The following is a 22,304-nucleotide window of genomic DNA, read 5'->3' on the forward strand; positions in this document are numbered from 1 at the left end:
AACAGACCCCAAAAGACAATCTGAGAGGTTTTGAGGCACCGAACAGCAGCGAGCTAGAAATGAAAATGAAATCAGCTACTGGCCTAGAAATTATGACGCTGCCTTGAGCTACGATGAAAGGCAAGGTATGAATATTTTAATAAGAATGATGCTGTTAAAGACACAGTGCAGCAAATGCTTTTCCTTAAAAGGTCATTGCCAGGAGAACATGCTTCCTGGCTGCCGGTGAGTGGTTTTGTAAACAAAGAGGATTTGGCTCACTTGCAGTGCTATCTGACACTCAAGGGATTCCAGCCAGGGCTTAGACTGGACTGCATAGCCCTGGTAGTATCCAAAAATATCTACTGCTCCCTCAACTGACTTTCTAAGAGCTCCTCTACTTACAACTCACTCCTCCAACTTACAACACACTTGAATGTTTTATATATGTGAATATGCATTTTACTCAAAGACCGTAACAATAATAAAAGTAAAAGTAATTTGGCATGTTTCCAAATTTCAAAGTAGAAATTAGAACCAAAAACTGCTTTTTGAAATCTGGATTCTATGGCACGGATGTCTCTGTAGTTTCCAAAACTGGATGGGATTTTTTTTTTAATTTCCACGTTTATTTCAGCTTTACAGGAAATGCCGGGTTCAGTCCCCATCATTTCCAGTAAATGGGCCACGACTGAGAAAAGATCTCTGCTTGGAACACTGAAGAACCAATGGAAAACACAGCATAAGGTGGACTCGTCTGTCTTCCTCTCTATGTGTCACATCTTCAGGGGTCACTGGCTGCCTTCCACTTTGGACCCCCGATAATAATGCATCCTCCCAAGGCCAGGGGATACTTGCTTTGATTTCGGTGCAAACAGAGGAGCCTGCCCGTTTTTAGTGTGTCTCCTTTCCCATTTATCCCTCTTTAGGACCCAGCGAATTCCTTCATTCAGGCATTCCCTTCCTCCAGGACGCTTTGGGACTGCTCCTTCTCTCAACCCTCTCCAGACACTTTCCCTTCCTTCCTCCCTACGGTAGGTCCCCTTGAGACCATGCTGGAACCTCATGGTTTGGAGGAGAGTGGCAGCACGGCTACCAGTGCCAAACCTTACATCCAGCCCAGCTGTGTTCAGCTTTTGAGATTATAAATTGCTCTGCGAGTATGCTACGGATCCCTTTTTCAGACCGGCTGTGTCCCAACCTCTTCAGTCAGGGGACTCCTTGGTACATATCCTTTTGCATTGTCCTTACGTGTACCAACTTAGGCTAAAATGGATTATACCATGTTTTAACAAATGGTCCGCATCTTCTTGAGCAACTTTGGAGCAAAAGGTTCAGTTCCTCTTAGAGGACTCTGACCCTCAGCGTACTTATTTTGTTGCTCCTTTTTTGGAGGCTGCAGAGAAGAGTCGAAGGAAGGTGTTTTTAGAGATGGGTCTTATTTATGTTTTATGGCTTTATTGTTCAAGACCCCGGTCTAAGACCAGGAGGAAACAAAGAAAGACAGACAGTTGCTCTGCAGCTCCCACAACCTGCTTCTCAAAGTTACAGCCTGATTTTCTTTGCATTCTTATTAAATACCCCCTCATTGTCCCCCCAGTTTATCTTTGCTTGTAAAGTGCAGTTTGTGGAATTAAAATAAAAAATAAATTGTGAGGAATGTCCAAGGATGGGAGGGAAATGGTAACAAAAAGAAGAGCAGAACATTGGAACAATGAGAGCCGCTAAGTGGCAGCATTTTAAGGCAGACAGGAGGTTAATAAAGTAACTGAAGAAGTTTAGCATTTACAAATAATGAGTTTAACACGATTTTTTGCTCCCTCTATGCAAAGACACAAACCTCATTTCAACTGAAAAAACACCTCCATCCAGAAAATTTTTACTGAAGGCTCAACATTTTATAAAATTGTAGAGAGCTTAAAATCAATGCTAATTTGTGAAGTCCAGCACGCAAAAAGCCCCCAGGAAAAACTAAGGCAGCTGCCTGTAAAGGTTTCAACACAGGAATTTTTTTTTTTGGACAGGGGAGTGCAAATACCAAAAATTTAAAAAACAGCAAAACTCTCTTGTTCAGAATATTGTCGAAGGCTTTCACAGTCAGAGTTCATTGGTTCTTGTAGGTTATCCGGACTGTGTAACCGTGGTCTTGGTATTTTCTTTCCTGACGTTTCACCTGCAGCTGTGGCAGGCATCTTCAGTTTCACCTTCAGAGACACTGAAGGACAGTGTCTCTCAGTGTCAAGTGTGTAGGAAGAGTAATATATAGGTGTGGTATGTTAATATGGAACCATTGTATCCTGAAGTGATCTGTTAATGTGTGAAATCCAAAGCTAATCTGCATGGCTATTGTCGACTGTAGTCTTTGTTAGTCTGGACTACAGTCAACAATAGCCTCATTAGCACATTATCTTGATACTTACAGGACAATGATTAGCACATTACCTTTGATACTTTTTGCAATGCAATGATTCAGCTCACCCAACCCCTTTCTGACTATATATTACTCTTCCTACACACTTGACACTGAGAGACACTGTCCTTCAGTGTTACTCCTCTGAAGATGCCTGCCACAGCTGCTGGCGAAACGTCAGGAAAGAAAATACCAAAACCATGGTAACACAACCCGGATAACCTACAAGAATCTCTTGTTCAGAACTTTGGGTTTTATCATTCCAGCTTTTAAAGAGATGGCTTTTTGACATTTGTTTCACGGGAAACGAACGTTAAGGAAGTTGGGTTTAGAAACATTAAATGTACTTTCACCAGTGCAAGTGGAAAAAACAGAAGCAAAGGTAGAAAAAAAAACTATCGAGATAGAATTCACAGTTTGTCAAAGTTGGCAATGCTGATGCTTTGACGCCAAGCAACCAACAATTTTAAAGTGTACTGTCCAAGGATTTTTTAAAAATTCATTTTAAGGGAAATGTTAGTGCACTTACACTTTGCTTGATTTTGAGCCAATTTGTAAGTTAAAGTGCACCCCTTCCATGTTGTGTCAGTAGTAACACACTGCTCATTTGTATATCAGCCTCCACACATCCACATGTTCTTACAGCCCAATCCTCGTCTTCTGCAGGTAGGGAGCCCCATACAAGATCGGGGCACTGTGCAGGCCATAACGAGCCAGCTGTACTCTGACCCTAATTGCTTTCATTTGGGTTAGAGAGAATAGCCTATGCTGGAAAGGATCAGCTGTATATGAGACGGAGGGCGAGAAACCAGAGGGACAAAGGTTGCAGAAAAGAACACAAGACAAGCACGGGAGGTATCATGAAAAAGATATACAAAAGTAAGCAAGATGGCTTACTTTGATGCTAGAATTATTCCTGTGGCTCCGCCATGGCAGAGCATCTGCTTGGCATGCAGAAGGTCCCAGGTTCAATCCCCAGCATCTCCAGTTAAAGGGACTAGGCAAGTAGGTGATGTGAAAGACCTCTGCCTGAGACCCTGGAGAGCCACTGCCAGTCTGAGTAGACAATACTGACTTTGATGGACCCAAGGGTCTGATTCAGGTATAAGGCAGCTTCATGTGTTCTACTGGTATCTTCATAGGTCATCCAATAGTTCAAGAACTGCACGAGGCATGCAATGTAGCTCCCTGCAATGGTTTTGCCCCCAAAAGGTTGGGGTGTGATAAAAACAGGCAGTGGCCTCTGATAACTCTGGCCCATAGGCTGCAGCTCTCGTGGAATGCCAAACCAGGTAAATCTGGAATTGCACACTTGCAGCAGTGACACCCGGCCAGCTTGTCACAGGCAGCAACATCTCAAAACGCACACGTCAATCACAAAGGGGAAACACAGTAGTACGTCACACACAGCAACACTAGCAAGGGTCACACAGGCATGCTTAGGAGGAGGGCCAAACAGGTAGGTGTCTTCAGGGTCAGAAAGCTGGCTAGGCAGCTGGGATTCTTCTGTGGAAGGTTATCAGGCAATTCCAAAGTGCCAGAATTAACTCCCTAAGATTCAATTTTGGACACAAAAAGGAACAGGCTGTGTTTGGTTTTGACTTTTCAGCAGCTGACAAGCCACCTCATTTATTAATTCCCCTGTCTGAAGAGGCATTTTATTGAATAAAAATAATAAAGTGATCAATCACACAGTCATACACCCAATTCCCATGGGGTGACGTCACATCATGACATTTACAAGACAGACTATGTTTACAGGGTGGTTTGCCATTGCCTTCCCTTGTCGTCTACACTTTACCCCCAGCAAGCTGGATACTAGTGGGAACAACCCTCTGAAAATCCAAAAGCTGAAATGAATTTACATGCCACACAACGAAATATATGTTCCTAAGCAAAACCTTGTTCCCATGCAGGTAAAGCTGAATACATTAAATGCACAAGCAAGGCCGGGGGTGGGGGGACGACGACGGACAAGAAGGCAGAATGCCCACAGGGAATAAAAGAGGTACCCATGCAACGGGCCATATCACGATCCACAAAAGTCACTTACTTTTCTCCGAGAGTCACCTGGAGGCTGCTCTGCAGTAAAGAAATCAATCATTCAGCTCTCTCTGTGAGCGTGTTTTAAAACCTATAGTGGAGCTCGCTCTGCGGCTTGTGGAGAGCCACGTTCCCCAATGGTTGCCAACAGAAAGAGCCACATGAGTACTGTATGTCCTGTGCCCCATACCACAACGTGCGATTATCAGTATTAATATTAAATATGTAACTACAACCTTTTAAATTTTACCAGACTGACTCTGTGCAGGTAGTCTCTTCTCAGCACTGTTGAACCACAACCAGACCTTGGTGTATCTGAAGCGGGGGGAAGGGGCTTCCCTCTCGGTCTTCCCACTCTCTCCTCAGCAAGTCAGGTGAGATAGGGAGGTTGAGAGGGAGGGCCACAGGTAGCATGTCTAAGAGCCATGTGGTAGTTCCCAACCGAGTATCACTGATTTCAGTCGCCAAAAATAATCTGCGTAACGGACAGCTCTCCTTTCTAAATACCTTTTCCCAATTTTCTTAGCAGCAGCAGCAAGAAGAGCTATACACCTGGCCACATACTCCTATCAACCAATACATACACTATTACATCCTATGGGTTCTGATAAGAAAGGTTCTTAATTAGGAGAGCAAGAAACTGTTCTCAAGAATCATTATACAAATAGACTGTTAAACATGGATAAGCTCCTCAGGTTCAAGGCAAACTCCAACACAAAGGGTTCTACGGGTATGTGCATTTATTCATGTTGATTTTTAATTTATAAGGGGATGATAAAGGTCAGGAAACAATTTTCCTCCAGGCCAGATAAGCCAGGGATACTGGAGGGTTGTGGTTGTTTGTTTGTTTGTTTGTTTTTTGGCCATCTTCTGGGCATGGAGCAGGGGTCATTGGGGTGTGGGAGGGGAGGTACCGTAGTTCTGAATTTCCTGCATTGTGCAGGGGGTTCAACTAGATGACCCTGGTGGTCCCTTCCAACTCTTATGATTCTATTCTATGATGCTATATACTAAGCAGTGCGCATGCAGAAACCTCCCCAAAACTGAGGCTTCACAGGGAGCAGCATTATATTAGACAGTCTCACTGTCAGTCAGTCCCACTCAGTTGCCAGAGGATAAGGCTGAACAGTTTCAGGATTGAACTGTTTGTGCTACTAAGCTTTTGCAAATTGACCTTCACAGCACTAATAAACTGTGAAGCATAAACTCACAGCCAAGTGAAGAGATTCCTCACAACTTACCTCCAAGTAGTTCCAACTCTCTCAAGCCGTCAACGATGAACTTCTCGGACACCCACCGCTACAATAGAAACCCCAAATAAGTGAGACTTCAACAGGACATGACAGAATTTTATTTTATCACAGAAAGAATATGATCCACTGATTTCAAACCCCATAATAGAGAAAAGCCACAATTTGTACTTTTCTGCCCCAAAATTAACGTCCAACAGCCTGGCTCTGTGCTAGAAATTCCCAAGGGTAAAGATTCTACTTTCTTCTCTGTTGGTTTACAGTAAGACCTAACCGTTTACATTGCATCACCTTCCACTTTAGCAAGCAAGCCCAAAGCAGCTAAAGTCAGTTCAGACAAGCTCTACTGAAAGATGTAAAGATTAAGCTAGCGCCAAACTACATGTGACATGGGCACTCTTCAACCTGTTTACAGTACTGGGGGGTATTCTACTGTTTAGGTGTTTACTGATTATTTGAACTCCCCTCCCCTGAGTAAAAGAGCCCCGTGGCGCAGAGTGGTAAGCTACAGTACTGCAGACCAAGCTCTGCTCACGACCTGAATTCGATCCCAACAGAAGTTGGTTTCAGGTAGCCAGCTCAAGGTTGACTCAGCCTTCCATCCTTCCAAGGTCGGTAAAATGAGAACCCAGCTTGCTGGGGGTAAAGGGAAGATGACTGGGGAAGGCACTGGCAAACCACCCCGTAAACAAAGACTGCCTAGGAAACGTCGGGATGTGACGTCACCCCATGGGTCAGAAATGACCCGGTGCTTGCACAGGGGACCTTTACCTTTTTACCCCTGAGTAATCCCCCCCACATCAAGAAGTGTCTCTGAAATGGCAGAGCACCGGGATGTAAGGCAGAGGATGAGAGTTAATTCCACTTGCTTAGAAATCCCTTTAATTATTACAAACACTACAACCGCTTTGCGCATGGAGCAGACAGGTGAACAAAAGTGGCAGTGCAGAACCAAAGACGCTCTTTGCCTCCTCTACTTTAGCCATAGTTTCAATGGGATTTGGTCACATCTAATTGTCATCGCAAAGGAAATTGTTCATTTCTTTTATGGAAACTCCAACTCTTACAAAAGTTGAAGTAGGTAGAGGAGCTAAGAACAATAAAGCACTTAGCTCACAGGGAAAAAATGCTGCAAGTCAATGAGGAGGAGAACTTGACTTGGGTCTGGAAGACAGGGCTTCAAACATCATTGCTGCCACTGACTGATCTCACCCAGGCTGGACTACTGTGCTGGTCATTGACCTCAATAAAGATTATCTATCCATCAAGCTGGACTAACGTAATGCTTCTTACATGGGGCTGTCCTTAAAGACAATTCAGAAGCTAAAGAAGAATGCAGTAGGCAGAAGGCTGACAGGCATCTCCTATAACATATTATACCTGTCCTGAGACAGCGGCACTTTGCTTCTGGGCCCAATTCAAGGTGCAGGCACTGACCTTTAAAGCCTTGAATGGCTTAGGATCAGGATGTCTAAAAGACTGCCACCATCCATAAATTCCTCCCCCTCAATGAAGACATTTGTCACAGGCTCTGTGTCATTTTCATCTGTAGCGGGAGCAAGGCGGTCTGCTACTAAGAAGCAGGGCCTTTTCTGCCATAGCTCCTCAGCTATAGAATACACTGGACTAGACATGTGTTTGGCGTAAGGTTAAGGTACTTTTGTTCACCTAGGCCCTGTCTTAAATGGCGGGCTTTGCTCTCTCAGCTTCATTTGCTCTCTCAGCTTCATTTACTGATGATCCTATTGCCTGTAGTGGGATGGTTCATTTTTCCTGATCTGCTCATGTTAAATCTTACAGTGCTGTAGTGCAGGGGATCTCATTTTTAGTACGACTGCAGGTTTGTTCTCGAAGTGACTTTTGGATGGAGTCTTATCATTTGTTCTAAGCTTTGTATTTACTCTCCTTTAAACCACCCCCAAGTACCTTTGGGATAAAGGACAAGGTATAATTTTTCCAGTAAATAACAAGAAATAAGGGACTGTCTGTCAGCAATGCTGATTCTGTGACCTTAGGCAGATGATGAGAGGAAGGACATCTTGGCCATCTTCTGGTCACTAGGGTTGTGGAGGGGGGAGGTAGTTGTGAATTTCCTGCATTGTGCAGGGGGTTGGACTTGATGGCCCTAGTGGTCCCTTCCAACTCTATGATTCTATGACTGAGATAACTTGGGCAGACTATTATCAGCCCGTTTCCCATCTGTAAGTGAAGACCCCCTACTCCACAGTGTTACTGTTGTGAGCAAATACAGTAAAGATTGTAAAAAAAAAAAAAATTCAAAGCAAAGATGACGTATAAAAGATAAATACCACTACTTAAATAGATTTCCAGTAAAAAGACAGAAGGTTGTGGTGGCTGGACTGTTGTGCTAGGATTTGGGAAATCCAGATTTGAATTCCCACTCTGCCATGAAGGCCTACTGTGTGACCATGGGACAGTCCCACACACTCAACCTTATCTCCAAGTTTGCCAAATCCTGCTCAGTAGTTCTGAGAAGCAAAACAGGCTGTTGACTTTAAAGAGGGAAGGATAAATAAAAGGGCCGCACCTGTCACAGGAGATAAAGTAAAGGTAAGGCCGATAGTGCAAAATAAAGTAAAAATCTATTTTATTATTCAGTTAAAATTCCTTACGTGTTTTGCCCAAAAGGCTTCTTTAGGGGAATCTGTAAGTCTTGCAGTGGTTTTTCAAAGAAGGGTATAAGATCAATAGCTTATACTCATCTTTGAAAAGCCAATGCAAGACTGACAGATTCCCCTGAAGAAGCCTCTTGGGATTCTTGCTCCTGACTACTGCTATTGACAGACTAACACGGCTACCCATCATGATATGGCTGTTTAAAATGTATGACATTTCACATCCATAAATGGGACTTTTTTCACATGGCAATAGGCATCATCTCACTGGAACTGGCCCGTGTAAAAAGATCTGTCCTACATTTAAAGAACAGCTTTGAACTGGGCGAGCTTATCGGCTTAAGCCTGATTCTAAATGTGTATGCTTCTTGGTCAGTATGCTTAATATTGCAGGCATGTCTGAGATATTTCCTTACTGACAGTGCCATCCTAAGTAGAACTGGAGTCAATAGGCTTACAAGGGTGTAACTATGCTTAGGATGGCAAGTCTCTGACCAAGACATCAACCTGGAAAGACACAACACCCATTAGTAAATCTTGAAAGTGTTGGACACTCACCCTAATTTGTTCTGGTTTACTTACAAGAAAAGACATGGAATCCAGACTTGATGATTCTAGTCCACAGGTATGAAATGTTTACAATTATCCTGATAGTAAAAAAGAGCAAGAACAGTATTTCAAAAAGCTGAAAACAAATGGACTTTGTTCTTTAAATCATAGGCAAGTGATAACATTTAGTAAAGCAAGAGATCAGCAACAATAGAAAGTGCTGAAAAAGAAGCCAACATTGTATACTGGGCCATTTTTAGTGTATCAGATTCAAATGTCAATTCAATCATAGAGCTCACTGGCTGATTTTGTAGAATTCACTCTCCTATAAATTGGATTTCATTTTATTTGGCACTGGGAGGGAAGAAGGAAGCATCTGTACATTGTCTAGATCAGAGCCATTGTAGCTTTTTGACATACTACCTATGACTCTTGTGAGCACCGTTCCCCAATGTGGCACCTGCCGCATGTTTCAGGGTAGTGGGCAAGGCCTTTTCCTAGTGGGGCTTGTGGTTGGGGGGTGGTTCACACCGTGAAACAGTTGCCACCAGAAGAACAGGTAAACTTTGAGCCTTCTTGAGGTGCAGATTTCATGACAAGGATGGAAGTAAATGTGGCCCATTTTGTTGATAATTGCCAGAGTGGCTCTCTGCATGCCACAGAGTTAGTACCACTTCCCTCGATTCTATGAACCTAACAATGTATGCTGGAAAAAAAGCTCTTGATGCTCATATAATTATAAAAGTATTCCCAAACCATGTCACAGAGGATATGATCAACACATCTACAAAATGAAGCTAGGAACAGACTGGCAGGGGGGGGATTTCTCTACAAACCCAACAGGGGTGGGGGATTTCTCTACAAACCCAAGCTTACCGTACAATCTAAAAAACAACAACAACACACACAGAGAGGATTAAAACTCTCCACAATAACAGAAGCAACACCTGTAGCTTTAAGAAAACAATGCCAGCTCTCAGTGGTTTGCGGGGGGGGGGGTTCCTATGCAACCACAACAATATTGCCACTCCTTGGTTTCTGTAAAGCCCTGAAAAAGGTCCCCCCACATCCACTGCCATGTCCCCTGATGGAGGATTACCAGAAAATCACTACCCTTAAACTTGGCCTTGCCCAGCAGACACAAATGAGCCTTGTTTGGCCCCATGGTGGTGGCCACCAAGCAACTGAATGTGTCAACCATCCAACCTGGCCACACTTTTTGGTGGGAGGAGTAGGGAAGAGGCAAAGCAGAAGTTGGGGGGTGGGGAAGGAAACAGGCTCAGCAGTGGTGGCTGCTACTGCACAACTTGGCCTGGCACTGGTGTGCAACACAGCCTGGCACAGAAGCAATAGTCACCATGCAACTGAGCCTAGCACGCACCGCACAATAGAAGAAGAGCTGGTTTTTATACCCCGATTTTCTCTACCTTTTTAAAGAAACTCAAACCGGTTTACAATCGCCTTCCCTTCCTCTCCCCACAACAGACATCTTGGGAGGTAGGTGAAGCTGAGAGAGTCCAGAGAGAACTGTGATTAGCCCAAAGTCACCCAGCAGGCTTCACGTGGAGGAGTGGGGAATCAAACCCAGTTCTCCAGATTAGTCCACCGCTCCTAACCACTACACTGCAGTGGCTCTCAAGCAGCCTCCCACCCCCCCTCGAAGGCACGGCCACATTCAGAATGTATATAACCAAAGCCAGCAATTATAGTAACTACACCCTGGAGAGACTGACTTAAGCCTTAGGATCAAGCCCCCTTAAATTAAAGGATTCTCTGGCCAGATCGCCATCTGTCAGCCTTTCCTACCTGTCAGGTGATGATCGAATGAGAGGGCCTAAACTCCCTGCAGCAAGGCTTGTTACAAAACCTTACCAGTGAGACAGCAAGGTAGGCTTCCCCTGACTATGGAAGATCCACTGATTTAGCAATTGGTAATAATCTCTTTTCCTTTCTGTAAATGTATTGAAATGTATTAGGACAGCAAGGGAATAGCTTATTGCTGGGCAGGATATCTCTGTGTGTCTGTGTGCTAGTAACTGGGGCAAGAGTCACAGAGGGTTACAGTAAACCATAACAAGAACTGGGTGAAACTGTTACTCTACTGCTGCCTCCATGTCTGCAGTGCTATCAGCTTTACCCTGAATGTTGATGGGTTGTCATATCTTGAATTTGGATAAATATCCCTTCCTCAGTATGATCGGGGCTCAGAGATTTCTGCCCATTAGGGCCTCTGAGTCAGCAGCTGCAAATAAACTGTTTTCTTGAAATAACGCTCTCAGGTCTCTCTCTCCCCCCACGAACCCCCGTTTACCACATCACCAGCAAACTACAAACTGATCTGAAAGGGGCTCCAGAAAGGCCCAGCTGTTGGGGGGAGGGGGGGGCGACGACTTCTCTTAACAGGAGCAAAAGGGCCGCTTGAAGAGGCCCCGTGCCAACGTAGGCAGGTTTGGAGGGCGAGGGGAGGCCCGTCTCTCTGCCACCCTACTGGGCTGGGCCCTGCATTCAGAACAGGCACGAGGACTCCATGCCACCCGCCACCCTCAGCTGATGGGCCCTCACCCACACCAGGAAGGAAGGGGGGGGCGCCTGCAGCGATCGGCGCCGGCTTCCCACACGCCAGGGTTGCCAACCCTCCAGGTGGGGGCTGGAGATCTCCTGGAATGGCCGCTGGTTTCCAGCCTACGCGAATCGTCTAAGTATTTATTACTTTTTAAAACTGAACCCCCTGCCCCCCCTGAACCCCACTCTCCCAGCCCCCCCTGAACCCCACTCTCCCAGCCCCCCCTGAACCCCACTCTCCCAGCCCCCCCTGAACCCCACTCTCCCTGCCCCCCCTGAACCCCACTCTCCCAGCCCCCCCTGAACCCCACTCTCCCAGCCCCCCCTGAACCCCACTCTCCCCCAGGTGTTTCCAAGCCCGGAGTTGGCAGCCTTACCCACAGCAGGCGGGCAAGGCTGGCTTAGGGGCAGAAGCCCGTGGGCTGGCGGCTGAGGAGCCCCTTCGCCCACGCTCGCCCGCTCCACAGGGCCGGCCGGTGGCTCTGTTTCCTAGGCAACCCGGGAGGGAGGGAGGGAGGGAGGGGGGCGCGTTCCGTTCCTTACCGCCGGCGACTCCCGCAGGCAAGACGACGCCAGCGAGCCGAGCGAGCGAGCGTCCTAGAGGGGCGCAGCCTCATTGGTTGGTTCCTGCGGTGGGAGGCGGAGCGCGACGGAGGAAGGGGACGCCAATAAGCGGGCAGGGCTTCCCCGGCGGAAGCGGCTGGCGCGCCGGAAGGACGGCGGGGCTGCAGCTCCCAGGAGTCGGCAGAGGAGGAGGAGGAGGAGGAGGAGAGTGAACAGGGGGGACTATTTTGTGCCTGAACCGCCAAGGAAACAAATCAGTGGGCTTTACATCAAATCAAGCCTGAACTGGCCCCAGACGCTCAAATGACTAAACCGAGGCTGTGAGAAGGCAAGAGTCACTGGAAAAGACAGTCATGCTAGGAAAAGTGGAAGGAGCAGGAAAAGAGGAAGACCCAGCAAGAGATGGATGGACTCGTTTAGAGGGAATCCAAGAGGTCTCACACACTTTTGCCTGGGCTCTACTTCTCTTTATTTATTTTCTTCATTTATGCCCCACCTTTCTCTCCAATGGGGACTCAAAACAGCTCACATTGTTCTCCTCTCTTTCGTTTTATCCTCACAACAACCCTAGGGTGTAGGTTAGGCTGAGAGTGTATAACCAGCCCAAGGTTACCCAGCAAGCCTCCATGGCAATGTGAGAGTTTAAACCGAGGTCTCTTAATCTTCTTAAGAGAGGTGGCTGTAGAACTTTAGATTTATAAAGTTTCAAAAGTTGATTTTCACCATTAAAAATACTAAAATGCATCATTTCGCAATCTTGGAAATAAGAAATATAGCTAGGAACAAGGTTCCCATAAGAGAACTCTGAAACACATTCCAGTGTATGTGCATTGGTGGTTCAGTGGTAGAATTCTCGCCTGCCACGCGGGAGGCCCGGGTTCGATTCCCGGCCAATGCAGCTTGCCATTTTTTTTTGCACTGCAATTCATAATTTCCTGTGATAGCCGAACTGCTGCTCTTATAAAAATTACATGCTAAAAGTTATGTCTAAAATGAAAAAGAAAGCCATACGCAAGCATGCATTTGCAGCACCACACACACAAATCTTACGTATTTATAGATCTGCTTGAAAACAAGTAGGCAAAAGTACAGTTGTTTTGCATGTGCTGAAGGACACAGTGTATTGAAACGTGAAGAAATGTACGTTTAGCAAAAACACTGGAGATGCCGGGGATTGAACCCGGGACCTCACACATGCGAAGCGCGCGCTCTACCACTGAGCTACATCCCCCAGCTGCCAATGCTTGCTCAATGAGGTCTATGCATTCCATTCAGAAAAACCTTCAACCTGTAATGATTGCAGCACATGTTGCCTGTTTCTACACACACACAAAAGATATGAAAACAAGCCTTAGACATCTGCGTGTGAAAAACACGGTACAAGGAAAGGATGCTGAGTGAACATCCCTCTACACCACAATTGTGTTCCGTGAAGCTCCTCCTACTTCCTCATCTGACAATCTGGCAGGCTGTCTTGAGGATTAACCCCTTCAGTTCTTTGGGCAGAAAACTAGAGGAATGTTCTGCATTAGCAGGTCTTTAGGAAACAGACGTTAATCTCTGCAGATGGTGCAAAAAGGACTGCTACTAAAACTGGGTTGGGAAGGCTTTTTTTAAGGGGGTGGGGAAGCAATAGCTATATTTCCATCTGTTACTGCCCCAAATAAACACTTTTGAGGTTTGCTAGAAAGGAGCTACTGAGTAGTACATTATTTGTTCTAACCCCAAATCGTAACAAAGCAAAATGAATTTACGATTCAAATAATACATTACATGGAGCGAGCATAAAGTGTAAACTTTCAGCCACAAACACCAGGACAACCTGTCCAACCGTGTCTGTATGCTAAAAGATACTTTTTTTTTTCTGTTCCACATATCCACACAGATGATCCTAGCGTTCATAGCTTAAAGGTCATTCCTGACCCATGGGGTGATGTCACATCACAACATTTACTAGGCAGACTTTGTTTATGGGGTGGTTTCCCATTGCCTTCCCCGGTCATCCACACTTTACCCCCATCAAGCTGGGCACTCATTTTACATGAATTTAGTGTTTAGACTTGGGTTTCATCCCCAAGATATATCTCATTATGTATATGCAAATATTCCTTTCCTTCCTTTTATTTCAGGCTCATCTGACCAACGGTCTTGAGCACAACGTGCATAGGATAAAATACTTTTAACATTGAAAAGGTAAAGGTCCCCTGTGCAAGCACCAGGTCATTCCTGACCCATGGGGCAACATCGCATCACAACGTTTACTAGGCATACTGTGTTTACAGGGTGGTTTGCCAGTGCCTTCCCCAGTCATCTTCCCTTTACCCCCAGCAAGCTGGGTACTCATTTTACCGACCTTGGAAGGATGGAAGGCTGAGTCAACCTTGAGCCGGCTGCCTGAAACCGACTTCCGTCGGGATCGAACTCAGGTTGTGACCGCCATACTGATTTGGACTGCAATACTGCGGCTTACCACCCTGTGCCACATCTTAGTCCCTTATAAAAAAACAGACCAGCTAATGAGAAAGATCCTCCTCCGCCCAAAATACTTTATTTCTTGTGCTTTTTAGCTTGGATCCAACATTGTTAGCATGAATCGGTACAAAACGCAAGGGGAAAATAGGAGGATGGTTTTGATGAGGAATCATACTAAAAACAGAACGTATATATGAAAGTCATGAATTGTTGATAGTACTTATTGTGTTCACTGTTCTGTAATAAGATGAAGTTAACAAGTTGAATCACAGTAAAGCAATAATAGAATTTTGAACTTGACTTAGTAGAATTATAATTATTTACTCAAACTATCTGAGAAACTATCTACATACAGGGACGAATATATATATAGTGTGGCGATTTGTATCATTTTATTATTTATCTTACCATATATTGCATATTTTTGTACTTACTACTGAATTTTTTATCATTGTCCAAGTAATTATGTTTACTTTGTATAATAGAATTTTGAACTTGACTTAGTAGAATTATAATTATTTACTCAAACTATCTGAGAAACTATCTACATACAGGGACGAATATATATAGTGTGGCGATTTGTATCATTTTATTACTTATCTTACCATATATTGCATATTCTTGTACTTACTACTGAATTTTTTATCATTGTCCAAGTAATTATATGTTTACTTTGTTATATCTAAAGGAGACCTTGGCATGAGTCCTTCGATATAATTTATAGTAATCTCAGTTCCTTAGTGTAATTTGTCTCATGTTTTGTTTTTATTAATATCATAAAATATCCTAAAAGATAGGGGGGAAACAGAATGTGTATTCTATTGCAGGATCCTCAAAATGGGATCTTTCCCCTTACCACATGAAATATCTAAGTCAACATTCCCCAACAAGGAGAACAAATTTACTGAACCTCTTAAATATTAGTAGGGAATTACAACAGGGGATGGCACCAGGGGAGAAAGGGGGCGTGATGAGTGACCATCTTTCAGAACTGAAACTCCATGCTCTTCTCTAGGCAATAAGACGACTGAGGCATAAAAAAACTTATGGATTCCTAACCAGTTTAAGACACTCTCTCAGCACTACATACTTTTTATGTTTAAAAGGGATAGGTTCCCAACCGGGGGTCCATGGACCCCCAGGGGTCCGCGAGAACTAAATTAAGGTCCACGAAACAAAATTATAAACCCATAATAAATTAATATTTTCAATTAAAAGTTATCTATTATAAAATATATATATTCAAATATTATTCTAAGTTTAATGTTTAACTAACAGTTATGATTAAAGTTTATTTTCAAATTCTCAGAATTTTTATTTTGAACCTTGGGGTCCCTGCACCGAACAAAAAAGTCCTAGTGGTCCCTGGTCAAAAAAAGGTTGGGAACCAGATAAGGAAGGGGGGAGGAGCAGCACTGTATGTCAAAGATGTGTACACTTGTGAAGAAGTACATGAATCTGAGCATGGTAGTGCAGTTGAGACTCTATGGGTAAACATAAAAGGAATAAGAAATAGTCGTGATATTCTGGTGGGGGTCTGCTATTGACCGCCAAACCAGGCAGAGGACTTGGATGGGATGCTCCTAGACCAGATCACAAAGTTCTCAAAGAGAAGGGACATGGTGGTCATGGGAGATTTCAATTACCCGGATATCTGTTGGAAGTCCAGCGCTGCTAAAAATGCAAGATCCAATAAATTCCTGACTTGTCTTGCTGACAACTTCCTATTCCAGAAGATGGACAGGGAAAGAAGGGGGTCTGCTATCTTAGACTTGATTCTCACCAACAGGGAAGAACTGGTCGATGAGGTTAAACTGGTAGGCACCCTGGGTAGTAGCGACCACGTACTCTTGGAATTTACAATCTTGGGGAAAGGAAAACCTGTACGTAGTCAGACATATAGGTTGGACTTTAAAAGAGCAAATTTTAACAAACTTAACCTTATGCTAGGTAGAATCCCATGGTCGGAAATACTTAAGGAGAAGGGAATTCAAGAAGGGTGGGCGTTTCTTAAAAATGAAATACTGAAGGCGCAATCCCAAACCATTGCTATGAGAAAGAAAAATGGGAGGAGCCTAAAGAGGCCAGGGTGGCTCCATAAACAGCTTTTTAAAGAGTTGAGAAATAAAAAAGACTCATTTAGGAAGTGGAAGGAGGGCCGTATAACCAAAGAGGAATATAAACAAATAACTAGTGCTTGTAGGGAGAGTGTTAGGAAAGCTAAAGCTCGGTATGAACTTAGGCTAGCGAGAGATGCTAAACGCAACAAAAATGGGTTCTTTTCCTATGTGCAGAGTAGGAGTAAGAGCAAGGACAAGATCAGCCCATTGCGTGGACCGGAAAGTGAAATTGTAACAGGAGATGAAGAGAGGGCAGAACTCCACAATTCCTACTTTTCCTCAGTTTTTTCTCGCGAGGGAAGTGGTGCTCAACATGGCATAAACAGAACATGTGATGAGGGAAGGGATTTGCAGCCTAGAATTGGCATTGGGGTAGTGCACAAACACCTGGTTTCTTTAAATGAAACAAAATCCTCTGGGCCAGATGAATTGCACCCAAGGGAACTCAAAGAACTTGCAGATGTAATATCGGAACCTCTGTCCATTATTTTTGAAAAGTCTTGGCAAACAGGTGAGGTGCCAGAAGATTGGAGGCGGGCAAATGTTGTCTCCATCTTCAAGAAGGGGAAAAAGGAGGATCCGGGTAACTACCGACCCATCAGCTTGACTTCTATACCAGGAAAAGTGTTCGAACAAATCATCAAACAGTCAGTCCTTGAGCATTTAGAAAGGATGGGTCTTTTTATATATTTATTTATTTATTTATTTATTTATTTATTTATTTTTATAATGTAAAACAAAACAAACAAATACAATAATAAGAAAAAAGAAAAAGAAAATACAAAAGAGTATCAGTTATAATTATACAAAGTTATAAAGTTCAACAAAGCAAAAAATACCCTTTTGACCCTCCACCCACCTTAAAAAGTGACCCATCACCTGACTTCCGCAGAAGTGTCTAAACAGTTTTGAAAGTTGTTGATAATAAGAAAAAAGTAAATAAAATTGTTTCTATAACTCACTAACTAAAATAGTAAAATCCATTTTTGCCAGTTTATCCCAATATGTGATGGCCTTTGCCCAAGTTTTTTTTAATTCTTCCATGTCTTTTCCATGTAGGAATTCTGTTAATTTGGCCATCCTCATATACATCCATAGTTTCCCTCTCCAGTCACGAATTGAAGGTTTATTCACTTGCTTCCAAACTTTAGCTATTACAATTCTTGCAGCAGCAAAACTATATTGACAAATGACCCTATCATTACTACCCATTTTTTCTTGTGGGATTCCCAATAAACAAAATGCAGGTTTTCTTTTTACTTTCATATTAATCAAATTATTAGTTTCTATAGCTTGTTTCCAAAAACTTTTGATTTTTTTACATATCCACCATGCATGCATAAATGTTCCTCTTTCCTTTCCACATTTCCAGCATAAGCCCATATCTCCTTTTTATCATTTTGGATATCATCACGGGAGTTATATACCATCTGTAAAACATTTTATATAAGTTTTCTCTAATTTCATGCATGTACACACACAGAGAAGTCACAGTAGAAGTAAGAGGGCAGGGAAATACCCCAGTTATATGACTTCCATGATCTGGTGGTGGAGGAATGGGCCAACTTACAGCAACCCAGTAGGGTTTTCAAGGCAAGAGATGGTTTGCTATTGCCTGGATAGCAACCCTGGACTTCCTTGGTAGTCTCCCCTCCAACTACTAACCAGGGCCAACCTTGCTTAGCTTCTGAGATCAGACTAGCCTGGGCCATCCAGGTCAATATCAGACCTAAATCGCTAATAACTGCTTTGTGCAATTTGAAGTCTACCATGATCCCCTAGTTTTATAGCTATATATGTCTTATAGGTGCCCCTCCCAGGTACCCTGTAGTGGTGGTATTGGCATTTTCCATATAAATTTAGATTGCTGTGATTTTATGCTTGCTGATTGCTTGTTTTAAAATAAACAAAGGTTCTAGTTAGGAATGACAGCAAAGGGAATATAGTTTTTCTTGGGGGGAAAATTAATGACATAGGAAATATTTATCAATGTATTGCTTTAATATGGATCTAGGTGTTCATTGCATATGAAAGCACTGAATGGCCTTTTGAAGAGTTTAATTTCAGTTAATTCAAAGGTTACTTGTTAATGTGCAGTTAATTTTACCTCCATCCTATACACATTGCTTGGAAGTAAATCTCACTGATTTGAACTTCTCAGTTAAGCATCTGTATTTCAGCTGTGAAATCAGCTGTCATGCCAAACATTCTAGTCTTTATATAATACATACAATACTTAGTCTGCATTTTACTTGACAGCAGTTCTCGGTATTTGTAAAGAACACATATGAAATAAAATATTGCCACTCATAACAGGTGGTAGCTGACAAGCCTAATGTGATTGATCACGATCAATCCACAACTTTGAAAGTAAGAAAAGAGCATATTAAGCAGTTTCAGGTGTTTAAAATAAGAATTCCTCCCAAATGATATAATTGTGCCAACTGTGCTACAGCCCCACTTGTCATTCCATCTGTCACAGATGCTCCAGCTACAAACGAATATTTTAAAAAAATCCAGTGCTGGGCAAAGCATTTATGTTTTAATGAACATTGTTTCAGTGTTACAAAGAAGTTAACCCTCTCTGTCACAAAGTTCTGCTCCGCACTGCACTTCAGATCAAGAAATGACAAAGGCTGGTTGTTTCAGCGGCAACCGTGGAAGTTTGCGTTCAGAGAGCCTGCATGGTATGGTTAGGAGCAGTGGACTCTAATCTGGACAGCCGGGTTTGATTCCCCAACTCCTCCACATGAAGCCTGCTGGGTGACCTTGGGCTAGTCACAGTTCTCTCCAAACTCTCTCAACCCCACCTACCTCACAAGGTGTCTGTTGTGGGGAGGGGAAGGCAGTTGTAAGCCAGTTTGAGACTCCTTCAAGATAGAGAAAATAGGGGTATTAAAACCAAGAAGAGTTGGTTTTTATATGCTGACTTTCTCTACCACTTAAGGGAAAATCAAACTTTCCCCTCCCCACAACAGACAGCCTGTCAGGTAGGTGAGGCTGAGAGAGCTCTAAGAGATCTGTGACTAGCCCAAGGTCACCCAGCTGGCTTCATGTGGAGGAGTGGGGAAACAAACCCAGTTCACTAGATCAGAGTCCACCGCACCACGCTGGCTCTCCAATAACAGTAATAATCAGCCTGCCTGTCAATGGAATACATCATATGTCTTGCCCATATATGTATTACTATTTTTCCCATGCTGATTACCAAATTCATAGCGGCTTTCTGCCATGTATTTCCTCAGTCAACTGATACAACTATTATGTGGGGGTCTGAAACAAAATGGGGTCCTCATACTCAAAAAAGATGGGAACCACTTAATATTACCTTCCCCCTTAGAACACACACACAGGGAAGCTGCAAGGACTTGGGTGGGGGGGCATCTCATCCCTACATCCCCCTTCTGTTTCTTCTTTCCCTTCCCCTGCAGCCCCCATAACCTCTCCTTTTCCAGCTTCCTACCCACCAGCCAACCTACCTTTAGTTGCTCCGCCACACAGACTTTGTTTTCCCTTCCCTCCCAGTGTCTCCCCAGGAGACGTCTGGTTAAGTAGCAGATACCTGGCCAGAGTCCTCCTTTATCACAGGACATTGAGCCAGCGTGGTGTAGTGGTTAAGAGCGGTGGATTATCTGGAGAACCGGGTTTGATTCCCCACTCCTCCACATGAGTGGCAGAGGCTAATCTGGGGAACTGGATTTGTTTCCCCACTCCTACACACGAAGCCAGCTGGGTGACCTTGGGCTAGTCACACTCTCTCAGCTCCGCCTACCTCACAGGGTGTCTGTTGTGGGGAGGGGGAGGTGATTGTAAGCCGGTTTGATTCTCCCTTAAGAGGTAGGGAAAGTCGGTATATAAAAACCAACTCTTCTTCATCATGGGCTTTTCCAGAGCTGCCCTGGCATCCCAAGTCCACTCCTGCTCTCCCCTCCTATGGGTTTGCTTTACAGAAACCAAGGCTTGGAAGGCTCAGTGACATCGTGGTTGCTTTGCAACCTCCATCTTGGCCACTGAAAGCTCAGTTGATATCATTTTCTTAAAGCTGCAGGTGTTTATTATTTGAGGGAGTTTTCCAATTTTTCTGAAACCCTGGATTTCCTTCTAGTTGCAGAGAAATGCCCCGTCTGTCCCTTGATCCATTGTGCAATCATCTATATATGCATATATAATTCTGAAGTATGTCCTCTGCCTGCAGATACTTAAATCCACAGATAGGGGGTGCACTCAGCCCCCCCGCCCCCCGGTCTGCAGAATAATCTGAAATGTAAAAGTAGAGGTTAACCCCTCCACCCATTTTTAAAGAGTGTTGTCTGTGCATGCCCAGCACAGCGCCTGGAGATCCAGCAAGAAAGCAGGGCTAGGGTTGGGGGGAGATGGGATTCCACCCTGCGTGAGTTTCACGGGGCCTCACTTCTATAATCTATGACCCAGTTTGGAATTTGAAATATATTAATGAAAGTGGTTGGGAGACTGGGCAACGTTCATCAAATACCTAGAACAGTATTTTAAATACAGGTTTTATGGATGTTCTTTTTTAAAAAAATAATAAAGTTAGATGTTGAAGTCTTGCAGACTGAGTCCCTTTGGGATGGCAGGGTGCAAAAATTCTGCCTGACATGAAGAATTCAAATGGAAATCTCGCCACTCCTTGGATCTTTTGAGTCCGCTAAAATCTGTACCAAGACAACAATACACTCATTTTATTGGATGTACAAGAGTAAATAGCTCCTTATAAGATAACATTTATTTAGGCCAAGATTTCTTACATTTTTATTCAAGAACAGAAGGCAGAACACTGGTTTTTAAATACAGAGTCACCTAAATGTTTGTCAAGTTTAAATTTACCGTTCACAAGTTCCTTTTCTCTGTTATTGCCCACAGTTTTACTACAAGTGCTACAAAAATGGCAAACTTCATCTAGTCAGTACTAAAGTAAGCCACACAACATTTGTGTGAAGAACAACACTTGTATAGGCACATTGTGGTAGCAGAAATAGGGATAAATTTGAATTGTGCATCTTGTATTAGTTGAAACTGAATGACCCAGAGCGGTATTCCTACCACAATACCAAGATCATCAGTAAGAACTTTCATTTACTTATACTGCAAACAATTATTGAACATTCTTATTTCTTCCCAGGTCCTAAAGATAATTTCTAGGGAAGTGGAACATGCCGCTAAGAAAAAAATGTCTTCGCACATAGAACAGGGACTTCGGCACTGGAAAATAAAATAGCAATTTAGGATTTCAAAGCCAGTGGATCTATTTCATGATCTATGAGCTGTTCATAGCTTTGCTACAGTCTATCCATTAATCCTGCTTTTACTAGAAAGCTAATTCAAAATGTTTGTCTTCCCAGACTAGAATTTACCTTTTCGGCCAACATTTGATGTTTGGCATTCTAATGAGATGCAGCTCCATTGTCATTCATAAATACAAAATTTTATTGGCACGTCATTAGTTTAGAACGACAATGCTTTTCAGTTCCACGACAGAGGACATACCGAGTTATTCAAATCCGTAACTACTGGCTTACCACAGCTAATCTATACAGTGCAGTTTCAATAAAAGATATACCAAAAAAATTGTTCACAAGTTCATTCAGACAAAAAGAAGAGCTTTTAGCACAGCATATTAGATGGGAATAAATGCAGTGGAAAAAAGTGTATTTTAACAAACGCCTTTCCCATATTAGTATTGACAGATAAATATATATAT

At 43.4% G+C, this 22,304-nt stretch overlaps 1 protein-coding gene and 2 non-coding genes across 3 annotated transcripts in view; 1 reads left to right on the forward strand and 2 right to left on the reverse strand.

Annotated features, from left to right (window-relative positions):
• STRADA (STE20 related adaptor alpha) overlaps positions 1-8,965 on the reverse strand; it is a 32,518-nt gene extending 23,553 nt beyond the window's left edge. Inside the window, exons 1-3 of the mRNA XM_056857395.1 lie at positions 8,877-8,965; positions 5,674-5,731; positions 4,443-4,471 (exon numbers count right to left, since the gene is read on the reverse strand). Of these exons, the coding sequence (XP_056713373.1) occupies positions 4,443-4,471; positions 5,674-5,731; positions 8,877-8,912 (123 nt within the window). The 5' untranslated portion in view covers positions 8,913-8,965. The remainder of the gene's footprint in view (positions 1-4,442; positions 4,472-5,673; positions 5,732-8,876) is intronic.
• A 3,855-nt stretch (positions 8,966-12,820) lies between these two features.
• TRNAG-GCC (transfer RNA glycine (anticodon GCC)) lies at positions 12,821-12,891 on the forward strand. Its single transcript has one exon. It is a non-coding gene; the product is annotated as a tRNA-Gly (tRNA).
• Positions 12,892-13,152: 261 nt separating this feature from the next.
• On the reverse strand, positions 13,153-13,224 carry TRNAA-CGC (transfer RNA alanine (anticodon CGC)). Its single transcript has one exon. It is a non-coding gene; the product is annotated as a tRNA-Ala (tRNA).
• Positions 13,225-22,304: the final 9,080 nt, after the last annotated feature.

The sequence above is a fragment of the Euleptes europaea genome, chromosome 11 (genome assembly GCF_029931775.1).
Source record: "Euleptes europaea isolate rEulEur1 chromosome 11, rEulEur1.hap1, whole genome shotgun sequence".
In the NCBI taxonomy this organism is placed as follows: Eukaryota; Metazoa; Chordata; class Lepidosauria; order Squamata; family Sphaerodactylidae; genus Euleptes; species Euleptes europaea.